The sequence below is a fragment of the Culex quinquefasciatus genome, chromosome 2 (genome assembly GCF_015732765.1).
Source record: "Culex quinquefasciatus strain JHB chromosome 2, VPISU_Cqui_1.0_pri_paternal, whole genome shotgun sequence".
Classification (NCBI taxonomy): domain Eukaryota; kingdom Metazoa; phylum Arthropoda; class Insecta; order Diptera; family Culicidae; genus Culex; species Culex quinquefasciatus.
In genome coordinates, this window is record NC_051862.1 from 97236526 (window position 1) to 97249798 (window position 13273).

At 40.4% G+C, this 13273-nt stretch overlaps 2 protein-coding genes across 2 annotated transcripts; one reads left to right on the forward strand and one right to left on the reverse strand.

The window, feature by feature from the left end:
* Positions 1-25: 25 nt before the first annotated feature.
* On the forward strand, positions 26-11430 carry LOC6031505 (probable arginine--tRNA ligase, cytoplasmic). The gene is made up of 4 exons (XM_038252475.1): positions 26-214; positions 4039-4176; positions 4242-5633; positions 10935-11430. The coding sequence occupies exons 1-4, from the start codon at positions 26-28 to the stop codon at positions 11349-11351; spliced, it is 2136 nt and encodes a 711-aa protein (XP_038108403.1). The 3' UTR covers positions 11352-11430.
* Positions 11380-12452, reverse strand: LOC6031506 (transmembrane emp24 domain-containing protein 2). Its single transcript, XM_001842244.2, has 4 exons — positions 12217-12452; positions 11950-12131; positions 11735-11887; positions 11380-11663 (listed from the first exon to the last, which is right to left on the reverse strand). The coding sequence occupies exons 1-4, from the start codon at positions 12353-12355 to the stop codon at positions 11514-11516; spliced, it is 624 nt and encodes a 207-aa protein (XP_001842296.1). The 5' UTR covers positions 12356-12452; the 3' UTR covers positions 11380-11513.
* Positions 12453-13273: the final 821 nt, after the last annotated feature.

Consider the following 13273-nt stretch of genomic DNA (forward strand, 5'->3'; position numbering starts at 1 on the left):
TTGAACCTTGTTCCACCTTGCACTGATGTGTCATCGTTGGTTTGATTTGCATCAGCCGCAACATCAACAAAAAAATTGCACACGTTGGTCGTCGGCTTCTGTGTCGAGGATTTTTGGAAAAAGTCTTCCTGGATTTTCACTGCAGAGTAAGATTATTCTCACGGGAACAATGTCTCTCGAGATTCAGATGGAGTTCAGGCGGTTAGGAAATGTGGTAAGTTTACTGGCATTAGCTGTTTGTTTGATATTTCACTAAGCTAATTTTTATTAACCTCATTTCATTCACAATGTTCACAATACACCTCCTTAACCTGATAAAAAGTTGTAAACTAACAGGCTCTCGTCACAAATAAACAATCAATTACAATACAGCGTTAACATTTGAATAGGTCGAACATTTGGCTGTAATTTATGGTAAAAAAGTAAAGAAATAATACAATTTAAAAGCAAATTTAAATGTATAAATAATAACTCAATCCAATCATTCTTGAAAATTTATATCAGCGATTCTCAACGGGGGTACCGGGCCTACTTGATTTACATGGAGGGGGTACCGGCATAGAAGAAGGTTGAGAATCGCTGGTCTATATGATCCAGACGGCTTATAAAATGTGCTGTAACCGCTGTAACTTTTATTCAGTCCAACATACACCCAGTCACGACGTTCTAGCAAGATTCTAGCAGAATTCTTAGAAAGCTGGATATTCTTAGAGCATTCTAGCAGAAATGTTCCACCGTTCTAGCAGGATTCTGACAGAACCAGCTCTGCTAGAATATTTCGTGACTGGGCAGACTTGAAACTTTCTGACTTTTCCTAACTTTGCAAACTAAAAATTTTGCAACCGGAAGCAACCTCCAGCGCCACCTAGAAAGGGCGCTACAAAAAAAAACTTACGTTAAAGGTGTAAAGGGGTCTATATGACCCCGGAATTGGGTCCTAAAATGAAGCTTAGATTGCTGATATTATTGTTTACAGCGATAAAGCTTATTTTTCTGAGTACAATGACCCTTTGTACGACCACAAAGAGTTTAAAATTGATTTTTAAATCAATTTTGAAAAATTATCCTCGCGGTCCTTCTTGACAGAAAAGCTCCTACTTGACAGCTCGTTCCAAGGGGACCATAGTTGATCCATCGAAAAAATGTTGTCTTGTCAATTTTTTTTTTTGCATTAAAATGAAAAAAAGTGATCAAAAATGGTTTTTAAACGTGTTTTTTACCGTTGTACATAAAAATTTACATAGGGCTTTAGTACCCAATTGAAAATGCTGGCGAAAATCCATTTTGCCACAGATTTTCATTCTTTTGGACGCAAATGAAAGGTATGGATGTCTAGAAAGGCACCTGTGCTATGCGGACCCGATTTGGCCACTTCGGTTCCTGGGAATCGATTCCAAAGGAACAAACTTTTTTTTTAGCTATGGATTGATGCATAATAAACTATATATTGTACCTAAATTGCATGCCATTTGGATCATAACTGGCCACTCCGGAACCGGTTCCGGATACCCTGGAATTGGCCAGATTGCTGGAAGTGGCCAGATTGCTGGAAGTGGCCAAATGGCTAATTTGGTAAAAGCCTATCGTGTGACATATCAAACTTCATGGAATCACAAGCCATGCACACTGCAACCAGCAAAAAGCTAATTGGACCATATCTGGCCACTCCGGAACCGGTTCCGGATACCCTGGAAGTGGCCAAATGGCTTATTTGGTAAAAGCCTATCGTGCGACATATCAAACTTCATGAAATTACATGCCATGTACACTGCAACCAGCAAAAAGCCAACTGGACCATATTTGGCCACTCCGGAACCGGTTCCGGATACCCTGGAAGTGGCCAGATTGCTATTTTGGTAAACGCCTAACGTGCGACATATCAAATTTCATGGAATTACAAGCCATGCACACTGCAACCAACAAAAAGCCAATTGGACCATATCTGTCTACTCCGGAACCGGTTCCGGATACCCTGGAAGTGGCCAAATGGCTAATTTGGTAAAAGCCTATCGTGCAACATATCAAACTTCATGGAATTACAAGCCATGCACACTGGAACCAGCAAAAAGCCAATTGGACCATGTCTGGCCACTCCGGAACCGGTTCCGGATACCCTGGAAGAGGCCAGATTGCTATGTTGGTAAAAGCCTATCGTGCGACATATCAAACTTCATGAAATGACATGCCATCCACACTGCAACCAGCAAAAAGCCAACTGGACCATATCTGGCCACTCCGGAATCAGTTCCGGATACCCTGGAAGTGGCCAGATTGATGTTTTTGTAAAAGCCTATCGTGCGACACAATCTGCAATCTGGCCTCTTCCAGGGTATCTGGAACCGGTTCTGGAGTGGCCAGACATGGTCCAGTTGGCTTTTTGTTGGTTTCAGCGTACATGGCTTGTAATTCCATGAAGTTTGATATGTCGCACGTTAGGCTTTTACCAAAAAAGCCATTTGGCCACTTTCATGGTATTCGGAACCGGTTCCGGAGTGGCCAAATATGGTCCAATTGGCTTTTTGCAGGTTCCAGTGTGCATGGCTTGTAATTCCATGAAGTTTGATATGTCGCACGATAGGCTTTTACCAAAATAGCAATCTGGCCACTTCCAGGGTATCCGGAACCGGTTCCGGAGTGGCCAGTTATGATCCAAATGGCATGCAACCTGTTCCGGGACGTATGACTCGTATTTTTAGATACAATATATAGTTTATTATGCATTAATCCATAGATAAATATAATAAAACTCCGGAGAGCCAGTTTGCCGGAAAATTTGTTCCTTTGGAATCGATTCCCAGGAACCAAAGTGGCCAAATCGGGTCCGCATAGCACAGGTGCCTTTCTAGACATCCATACCTTTCATTTGCGTCCAAAAGAACGAAAATCTGTTGCAAAATGGATTTTTGCCAGCGTTTTTAATTCCGGGGTCATATAGACCCCTTAACACCTTTAACGTAAGTTTTTCTTAACACCCCAGGAAGGTATATATACGCACATCGGAAGGAACCGTTCAAGAAAAATTTTAAATGGGCAACAGTGGCAGCGAAAGTGAGCCAGACAGGGTGAAGAAAAGCCCCAAGAAAACGCTACCTATAGGACCTATACCCTAGATATACCTATACCTAGATATATCCTTTGTTCTGCTGTTCATAAAGCTGTTCCTTGACCCCTTTCCTTCCGATCTGCATACTAGCCTTAGGCTGGTACAAATATTTTTAAAAGTTTTTTCCACCCCCCCCCCCCTTCAAAATTGGCCCGAAAAATCAGGGGGCAAAAAAAAAAAATTTACAATAAACTTCAAAATTTCAATGAAAATTCAAGTGCAACCAGCTGAAATCAAATAAAAATACATTCTTCTGCGTTTAAAATCATTTTAGCATGTTTGGGTTTATTAAAACTCTTAAGATTTTTTGAAAATTTTCGATGCAAAATCTTTTTTTTCGATACAATTTTTGTTTTTGTCAGATCTTAGATTTTTTGAAAACTAATGATTGTAAAACAACTGAACTAGTGTAAAATGCATTTTAAAACACCCCCTTGACCTCGGACAGGGCCGAGGACAAAAACTTTTTTAAATATTTGCATCGGCCTTAATGTAAAACAAATAAAATTAACAAGACCACAATTTTTAAAACTCTAATCATAACCTACCAATTTGCCGAAGGTTTTCTAATACTCACATGCTCATTTTGTAATACCGGCAATCAAAATTGTATGGAGACTTGTATTGAAAAACTAATATTACAAAACTGCTTCTTTTCACATGGGGAATGCATGGAAATTTCATTCATAAAATTAGCGATTTGCGAAAACGTACAGAATTACTCAAATATCTTTAAAATTTTAAAAATCTTGTCTATGTTTTTGTAAATATTCTACTATATTAGTGCTGGGTCTGGGTTGTATTGATTTATTTGGACACAAGGAATCGATGGATCAAGTTTCACTCAAATAAAAAAATAGAAAATTAAAAATTGCGAAAAGCTAGAGAACGGCTAAATGTCTTAATAAAAATTCAAATCTTTTTCCGTTTTCAAGGAACGCGAAATCCGTCAACTCCAGGACGCCATCAACGATGCCAGGACCAACGTCGGCCTCGAAGAGGGCAACCCGGAACTGGAGAAGCTGCAGGTAGAAAACATGAAGCTAAAGCACCGCTTGTCCATCCTGAACCGGGTGAGTCCATTGTCCTCCTGCTTGTATAAGTTGACGAAACTAACCGATTTCTTTGCTAATTCTAGGCCATCGCTGCGGAATCAGGTAGTTCCAAGCCCTCCGCCAACTCCTCCATCCTGGACCACCTGAACGACATCTTCACGCAAGCCATCGCGACGGCCTTCCCCCAGGTCTGCGCGGACGTTCCGACCGTCATTACGGTGTCGGGCGTGCCCAAGTTTGGCGACTATCAGTGCAACAACGCGATGCAGATCGTGCAAAAGCTGAAGGCGCTGGACGTGAAGACAAACCCGCGGGATGTCGCTGTTAAGATCATGGAAGCGGTGCCGCGATCGCCGATGATCAGCAAGGTCGAGGTGGCGGGAGCTGGGTTTGTGAACGTGTTTCTGGACAAGACGTTTGGGGCGGAGGCGATCATGTCGATCCTGAAGGACGGAGTGAAGCCGCCGGTGTTTGCGCGGAAACGGGTCATCGTGGACTTTTCCTCGCCGAACATTGCCAAGGAGATGCACGTGGGGCATTTGCGATCGACGATCATCGGCGACTCGATTTGTCGCTTTTTGGAGTTTTTGGGCCACGACGTGCTACGGTTGAACCACGTGGGCGATTGGGGAACTCAGTTCGGGATGTTGATTGCGCACTTGCAGGACCGGTTCCCGGATTATCTGAAGGTATCTCCGCCGATCGGTGACCTGCAGGCATTCTACAAGGAGAGCAAGACCCGATTCGATAGCGACGAAGAGTTCAAGAAGCGGGCGTACGCTTGCGTGGTCAAACTTCAGGGTGGTGACGCCGATTCGTTGAAGGGCTGGAAGCTGATCTGCGACGTGTCGAGGAAAGAGTTCCAGAAGGTGTACGACCGGTTGGACGTCAAGTTGATCGAGCGAGGAGAGTCATTCTACCAGAAGCGCATGGAAAGCATCGTGAAAGACCTGGCCAAACAGCAGTTCCTGGAGGAGGATGATGGTCGCAAGATCATGTGGGGCGAAAATAAGGACGGAATTCCGCTGACGATCATCAAATCGGACGGTGGCTTCACGTACGACACGTCGGACATGGCCGCGATCAAGCAGCGCCTGCACGAGGAAAAGGGTGAATGGTTGGTGTACGTTACGGACGCCGGCCAGGCCACGCACTTTTACACGATCTTCTCGTGCGCTCGTCGTGCGAAAATCCTCGATCCGGCCGTGCATCGCGTTGACCACGTTGGATTCGGAGTGGTGCTCGGTGAGGACGGAAAGAAATTCAAAACCCGATCCGGCGATACGGTCAAGTTGACGGAGCTGTTGGATGAGGGATTGAAGCGGTCATTGGACAAGCTGCTGGAGAAGGAACGCGACAAGGTGTTGACGCCGGAGGAGCTGAAGGCCGCCCAGGAGTCGGTCGCGTACGGTTGTATCAAGTATGCGGACTTGTCGCACAACCGGAACAACGAGTACATTTTCTCGTTTGATAAGGTGGGTACAATTTTATGCATCTGAGGTTTAGAGCAAAAAATCAAAGTTAATTTAACTTTGTCTTGTGAGCGTAGAGGGCGACTGGTGCATATTGCATTCAGCTTCTTCTGGTTCCTTACTGTGATGTCAATGTGATCGGCAAAACCAAGCAGCTGGTAGAACTTATGAACAAGTGCCACTCGCCACTCTTTCCGATACCCGATGCCGGATCCCCCTCGCCAACTGGTGATCGATCTCCCTCTTCACCGTCTCCAGATTAGCCACTGGGAACTGATTTTCATCTGCGGGGGCTCCACCTTCCACCTATTTTTTTTCATAAAATTATTTTTATTAGGTCCTTTTTGGTACTGGGACCTGGTTAGGACCGAGTCGGCTTTTGTAATTACATTTGACTTAATAATTACAGAGGATCTTGTGTGTAAATGTTAGTGGGAGGGGAGCCCTTGCTTCCATCTATCCAACTCCTCGTTTTGACACACTTTGTTGGTGCTTCTTGAGCTCGAAGATGGCCACCGGCCTGCATCGTTGCATGTTCCCTCTCGGAGCCTGGTGCAGCTTCTTTCCGTAAGCACGGACGAACGGACATGACACCGGATTTCAAAGATTGAAGCCGGGATTCTTTTACTTCTGGAGTTTTTTTTGAAAAGGTCCAATAAACCAAATTTTCAGTTTTTGCTGTTTAGGTGTTTTTGATACCCCTGACTCAAGGCGGTTGTAAAAACCACCAAAAAGCAAAAACTGGAAATTTGGTTTATTAGTCCTTTTAAAAAAAAAACTCCAGACTTTTTCTTGATGAAAACTTGCCTAAACGCGATCGCTTATGTCAAAATCATCGCACCACGTGGTTTAGAACGTAAACAAAGCCAACTGATGCTGCAAATTTATGGGCACTTGTTTTTAATGAATGTATTTTTTTTTTATAATAGAAATGCATTTTTCATAAATTTTTCGGCATTTTTGTAAGCGATTTTCAATTAGGGGAAATATACCCATTTTAAGCCTAAAAAGCGGTTGGTTTTTGAATGATGCTGGATAATTTGGAGTGTTCCTTGAAATTTACTAAAATCAAGTACAGCCATCCCTCATATTCGGAACAGTTTACAGATCGGTCAGTGTTCAAAAAATCATATCAAATCGATAATTGAACATAATGATTTGCTTTTACCTTCGTGAGATCTTTGGAATGCTGTATCGAACAACTGCAAATTTTAACTTTTTATCAAGTTTTTGAAGAAATACTTTGACCTTTGAAATCCACAAATTCGGAACACTTTTTTCTTACGGATGTAAACAAACTTTGGTTCTCTCCATGAGTAAATAATTTTTACAAAATAATGACTTCACGCGCTGAAACCAATGAAATTCAAGCTTAGTTATGTTTTATGAATAGTCTGATAATTTTTTGTGTGAAAATATCAGTTAAATTCAGGTGTTCCATAATTGTGGGAGGCACAATAACATCCCACAGGGTGGCCACCAGATTTCAATTTCCCGTTTTTTTCCCGGTTTTCTCCCGAGACCAGAAGGAATTTTCCGGAATGTTTTTAAACCAAATTACAATGTTTTTTAGGCTAACGTTAATATCATCATACTTTTTGAACGCATACATTTGGTTCAAAGTTTGAATTCCTCAAGAAAACTTTCAAATCTTGAGTAAAAAGTAAGTAAGTTGTAAACGAAGCCGTTTTTATCTGTTATCAATCAAACCTCTAATTTTCAAATTATTGGGTTGTTTCATCAAAAGTCGTTTTTATTTTTTTAAATAAGATAAACTATAAATAGAATTTATTAATTTTGTAAAATAGATTTACAAAAACATATTGTTATCACCATTGATGTAAATGCTCGTTAATTTTCTTTGAAAAAAGGTTTTATGAATTCAAAAAGAACAACTCTTCCAAGAATTATCAAGTTCTGTGATTTTTTTTTTTAATTATGTGAGTACTTTCTTTTTAACCAAAAAAGTCTTTTTGCATCATTAGTCCAAACAAAAATGTATACACTTTGGCAGCAGCGCAGGAAAAGTGCCATACAAATGTAAAAAAAATCGATACCTTGAAACTTTCTTTTTAGAATAATTTTAATAAAAAATACTTTCTGAAAAACCCAAAACACATACTGGTAAAAACAATTAAAAAATTATCGTGCTGTGATTTTTTCAACAACACATAAGGCGGGTACACATTTTATTTAAAGTTTTTGTTGCCCCGAAAAATCAGGGGACAAAAAATTATTATTATTTTTTTCAAAAAACATCAAAATTTCAATGGAAATTTAAGTGCAATCAGCTGAAATCAATTTAAAATGCATTCCCTTGCGTCTTGAATCATTTTTAAGCATGTTTGGGTTGATTTAATAATCTCTGGGATTTTTGAAAATTTTTGATCTTTAGTTTTTTTTTCGTTAATTTTTTGTTTTCGTCAAATCTTACATTTTTTGAAGACTAATGATTGCAAAACAACTGAACTAGCGTAAAATGCATTTTTTTTAACACTTTTTGCATTCAAATATTGAGACTATGGCTTGTTCTTTGAATTTTTTTTAGATTTAAACATACTACACATATTTTTTTGAAGTTGTAGCTATTTTCAATTAAAAAATAATTCTATTTTATCTCTAAAAAATCAAATGGTTGAGAAAATTCTTTACAGCATTCTTTTTTGAACATTTTTGATCCATTCTTTTGTTGCTGAGACACAGGCCAAGAAACATATTTTAAAAGAGTGTATTTTGTGTGACAATTTGAAGGAAAAGTTTTGATCTTTAAATTTAGAGAGATATTTACTGTAATGTTGTTTTCGTACCATGATATCCATATTTTCCACTTAGAAAAAAATCCCAATTTTAATGTTATGCAAAACTAATACTTTAGCAAAGATGGGGTAAATGTCCGCCATTACGGGGTTTGTCTTCCGGACCCCCTGAGACCGCTCGTGGTACCCCCAGGGGTTCATGTACCCCAGGTTGAGAACCGCTGGTAGAGCAAACATTTTGCTTTATTCAAAAAAAAACAAATTCGCCTGGTAAGAGTATCATAGGATACAACAGAAAAAAATCCATAGCCAAGAAGCATGAGTCTATCACACAAATTCAAACATAGATTTCGCGAATTCTTCATTTAGAATAACAGGAATAATATTCTTATTGAGAAAAGAACATATTGAATACATTAAAGAGGCTTTTGTCAAATTTTAACGAAACTTAAAATATTTTCCCGGTTTGTCGGTCGAATTCCCGAGTTTTTCCCGGTTTTCTCCCGGTGGATAAAAATCCCGGTTTTTTCCCGGTTTTTTCCCGAGGTGGCCACCCTGATCCCACAATCATGGAACAGGCAATTTGGAGGCAGTGTTTTGCTGCTATGGATAAAAAAGTCTTAAAATGCAGTTTTCTGTTCTTAAAGTACTACTTTTACTAGTGAAAAAGCAAGAGAATGTCCAAATAAAGCTCCTAAAAATAGTAGGGTCGACAGAAAAGCTGCATTTGGCATGTTATTGACAAATTATCACAAAAGTGTTCCGAATTTGTGGGTGTTCCGAATATGTGGGATGACTGTATACCAACTTTTTGTGAACTTTTTTGTTTATTTTGACTTTTACTAAAAGTTATTCTATTCTTTTTACAAGTATTTAAAAAAATATATATCCCAAATGTATTCTAATCAGACGAGAATGCATTGGGCCACGCCCATTTTTCTATTTTCAGCTCAGCGCTCATTTGGGTCTGCTTTGTGCTGCCAATTGTGATGAAATTTTAAGCGAACACTCACGAAAAGTAGCATTTATAGAAAAAGTTTGCTGACATCACTGGCTCACTAAAACAGGTGCTGCTGGTTGCACGGTGCTCAAAATACCGTTATTATGAAAAAAAAATGCAATCCGAGATTTTGGTGTCTATCGATTCCTTACATCACAACGCACCTCTGAGCAAAAAATGAAAACATTCGCTGATGTAGTTTTCGAGATACAGCCCTTTTAAGATGTTACATCCGATTTTCAATAAGAAAACCAAAACAATCTATACAATTTCGGCATTTCAAAGAACATGCATTTCGAGATAATGATGAATTTTGCTTCATATGACTGTCAAGTATCTCTGGGCAAAGTTTCAGAAAGTTTGCTGATGTAGTTCTCGAGATACAACCATTTTAAAATGTTATTTCTGACTTTTTCTAAGAAAATCTGTAAAATCAGTACAATTTCAGCACTTTAAAGAATGTGCATTTCGAGATAATGATGAAATTTGCTTTATATGACAGTCAAGTAACTCTGGGCAAAGTTTCAGAAAGTTTGCTGATGTAGTTCTCGAGATACAGCCATTTTTAAATGTTATTTTTGACTTTTTCTAAGAAAATCTGTAAATTCAATAAAATTTCAGCACTTTAAAGAATATGCATTTCCAGATAATGATGATGTTTGCTTCATATGACAGTCAAGTAACTCTGGGCAAAGTTTCAGAATGTTTGCTTATGTAGTTCTCGAGATACAGCCATTTTAAAATGTTATTTCCGACTTTTTCTATGAAAATCTGTAAATTCAATAAAATTTCAGCATAACATTTTAAAATGGTTGTATCTCGAGAACTACATCAGCAAACTTTCTGAAATTTTGCCCAGAGATATTTGACAGTCATATGAAGCAAAACACGTAACTTATGTGAAAATGTCTCAGGAATCCAGTAAAAATAACCACCTGCACCGCAAAAATCATCTAGGGTTCATCCTCAAATCCGCCATATTAGCACTTTTTGACGTTTTCAAATGTTAGGTCAGATTTTTAAAATCTGAAAATATTTTTATCGTAAAGATCAGACAATTTTACGTAAGAATGACTATATGCATCTGATAGAATGACACATTCGTTCACGAGTTGGTCCCATGAACCTTTTATTTTTATTTTTTTGCTTTTTATTTGGGGTTTCTGCCGTTTGTTAAGGGTATTCAAAAGCATATTACTGTAGGAAATTCAATTCCCTGCAACTTTGTCGAAGGGTGCAAGAAGATCCGAGTTGTTCCTAATTTTTGGTAAATCTCGCACTTGGACAATTTTGGACGAGACCTAAGCTTGGACCTGAGCCACCTGCTGCCAAAATCCTGAAACGATGTTTTTCCTAATCCTTTTTTGCGAATTTTCCCATACAAACTTCAACGACCCTTGAACATTAACTGACTTGGCTCAAAATTGGCACAATATGGCATAGTATCTCTTAAGATTTTCCAGAATTTTAATTTTTTTTTCCTGTCACCCTAATGCTCATTCGCTACAATATCGTAGAATTCCGCTAACCACAACACATTTCCCCCAGATGCTCGAGGACAAGGGCAATACGGCCGTCTACCTGCTGTACGCGTACACCCGCATCCGGTCGATCGCCCGAAACTGCGGCGGCGACTTTGCCAACGACATCGACAAGGTTATCGCGAGCACGCAGCTCTCGCTCGACCACGAGAAGGAATGGAAGCTGGCCAAGGTTCTGCTCAAGTTTACCGACGTGATGAAGCTGATTTCGAAGAACCTGTGCTTGCACCATCTGTGCGAGTTTGTGTACGACGTCAGCACGACCTTTACGGAGTTCTACGACAGCTGCTACTGCATCGAGAAGAACAAGCAGGGCGAAATTGTGAAGATCAACGCCGGTCGAGTGTTGCTGTGCGAAGCCACGTCCAGGGTTCTTGGCAAGTGCTTCGACATTTTGGGATTAAAGCCGCTGCACAAGATTTAAACGGAGGAATTTGGATTGAAATAAAGTCTTTGTTGTTTTTTTTTGTTTGCGCTGGAAATTCTTTCCTGTATTCAGACAACATAAAACTATTTAAATTAAACGAAAGAACGCACATTTCTAGAGACTCTCTCCTCCGTCTCCTCCTCCTCCACAATCATCCGCTTACACTACGCGCTTCACCTCGAAGAATCGCTTCAGGTAGTACACCTGGCCGACAGTCATGACCACGAGCACGAGGGCCTCAAAAACGGACCACATCACGACGCGGGAGTTGGTGTTTTCGTTGATGGATCGGTGAATTCGGTCACGAACCTAAAAAAAAAGAATTATTTTCTCATAAATCAAAAAGCTGGTCCAAACTCTGCAAACGATTCCAATCTTACGTGCATGTAATCCTGCTCGTGCTTGATACTGGTCAACGTTCCGGACAGCTCCTTGATCATATCCTCCAGCTTGGTGTGGCCAGCCTCGCCCTCGTTAACCGCTCCGATCGTTCCCTTTGGCGCTTCGCCGATTTCCATCGAGAACATGACCACCTAAAACGAAAACCAACATGAGCAAACTCACAGAACCCGTGTCCCCAAATCCGTCAACCCACCTTCGGCGTCAGCGTGGACATTTTGTTGCTGAAGCAGTAGTGATAGATTCCGGTTTCGTACGCCGAGAACGTGTACTTGCCGGAAGACTCCTTCTCGCCCTGGTAGATCACCTTCTGGTCCGGGCCGGTGATTCGCACCTCAATGTCCAGGAATCCACCCTCGACGGTTTCAAACATCAGTCCTGTGGCGAAGAATCGAAATGTTACAAATTATTAAATTTTATGCAAACGTCAGCGACTTTTTCCTCCGCGCAGTAAACAACTCACCGAGTTTGGTTCCGGATTCGGCCCGGTCGAAGAAGCACTCCTCCGAGTGGGCGTCCACCGTGATGAAGTAGGCATAGCTGGCGGCGGGTAAGCAGGTCAGTAGCAGCAGGCAGGTTCCGAGCAGGGCGAGCACTTTCATTTTGAAATTGTTTTATTTAAAAATAAGTTTTTACTAATTTCTGCTGCTGCAGTCTCGATTTGACAACGCCACGTAATTTTGACTTTTTGTGTTTCTGTCTGACAGAAGTGTCAAGTGTCAAGGTTGTGCGATTGAGCAGGTGAGCAGAAAAAGAAATCTGCTTCAATGTTTGTGTTTTTGGATAGGGTGCCCAGAGAGAACCTGCAGGAGCCTACTGCGCAGGTTCCCGCATAATCAAATAAATACCAAAGGTGAAACTGTCGAAATCATAAGAAAATTAGAATTGAACAGTTTGGGGTAGGGTACGACTATGATCCACGAAAAAAATCCCTTGTAAAAATGTATTGTAACATAACCTAACGACCTATTTAATAAATTGTAGGATTGTTTGGGGAATGGAAAATGTACGGTTGCACGGTTGCACCCTATTTGGTGTATTATCAAGATCATTTAGGAAAAATCATTCGACAAATGGTGACTGTATGCATGGCTTTCTACCTAAGGTACTCGCGATTGAGTGTGTAGTAGTGCGGTTGTCAAAATCGCTATCTCTGACTCTCTCACTCCACTGACACTGACATTGTTTATGTTTTGGTTTTCCTGGCACGGTCCATAGAGCTATCTAAGCCCGATCTCACACACACTAGCGCACCATTTGTTTTGCTGGCCGGTACAAATTTTAACCTCACTTTTTTTCGTGTACGTACACGCAATACATGCGCACGTAGATAACTCTATTGTTCTTTTGTTATTGTTTTGGTTTTAGTGGCACAGAGTCATGCACTCACACTAATGTAAAGCAAGATGACGAGTACCTTTGATATACAGCCTTGGACTGTATGGTTGTTGACTATGCGGGCTCTCTATAAAGTTATCTTAAATTTAAATTTGCGATTGATAAAGCTTATTTTTTCTGAG

Coding starts and splice junctions, on each gene's coding strand:
- LOC6031505 (XM_038252475.1), top strand. CDS start 26: ATGTGTCATCGTTGGTTTGATTTGCATCAGCCGCAACATCAACAAAAA. Junction 215..4,038: donor TCAGGCGGTTAGGAAATGTG/GTAAGTTTACTG, acceptor TCCGTTTTCAAG/GAACGCGAAATCCGTCAACT. Junction 5,634..10,934: donor ACATTTTCTCGTTTGATAAG/GTGGGTACAATT, acceptor CATTTCCCCCAG/ATGCTCGAGGACAAGGGCAA.
- LOC6031506 (XM_001842244.2), bottom strand. CDS start 12,355: ATGAAAGTGCTCGCCCTGCTCGGAACCTGCCTGCTGCTACTGACCTGC. Junction 12,132..12,216: donor CGAATCCGGAACCAAACTCG/GTGAGTTGTTTA, acceptor TCTTCGCCACAG/GACTGATGTTTGAAACCGTC. Junction 11,664..11,734: donor ACGAGCAGGATTACATGCAC/GTAAGATTGGAA, acceptor CTTTTTTTTTAG/GTTCGTGACCGAATTCACCG.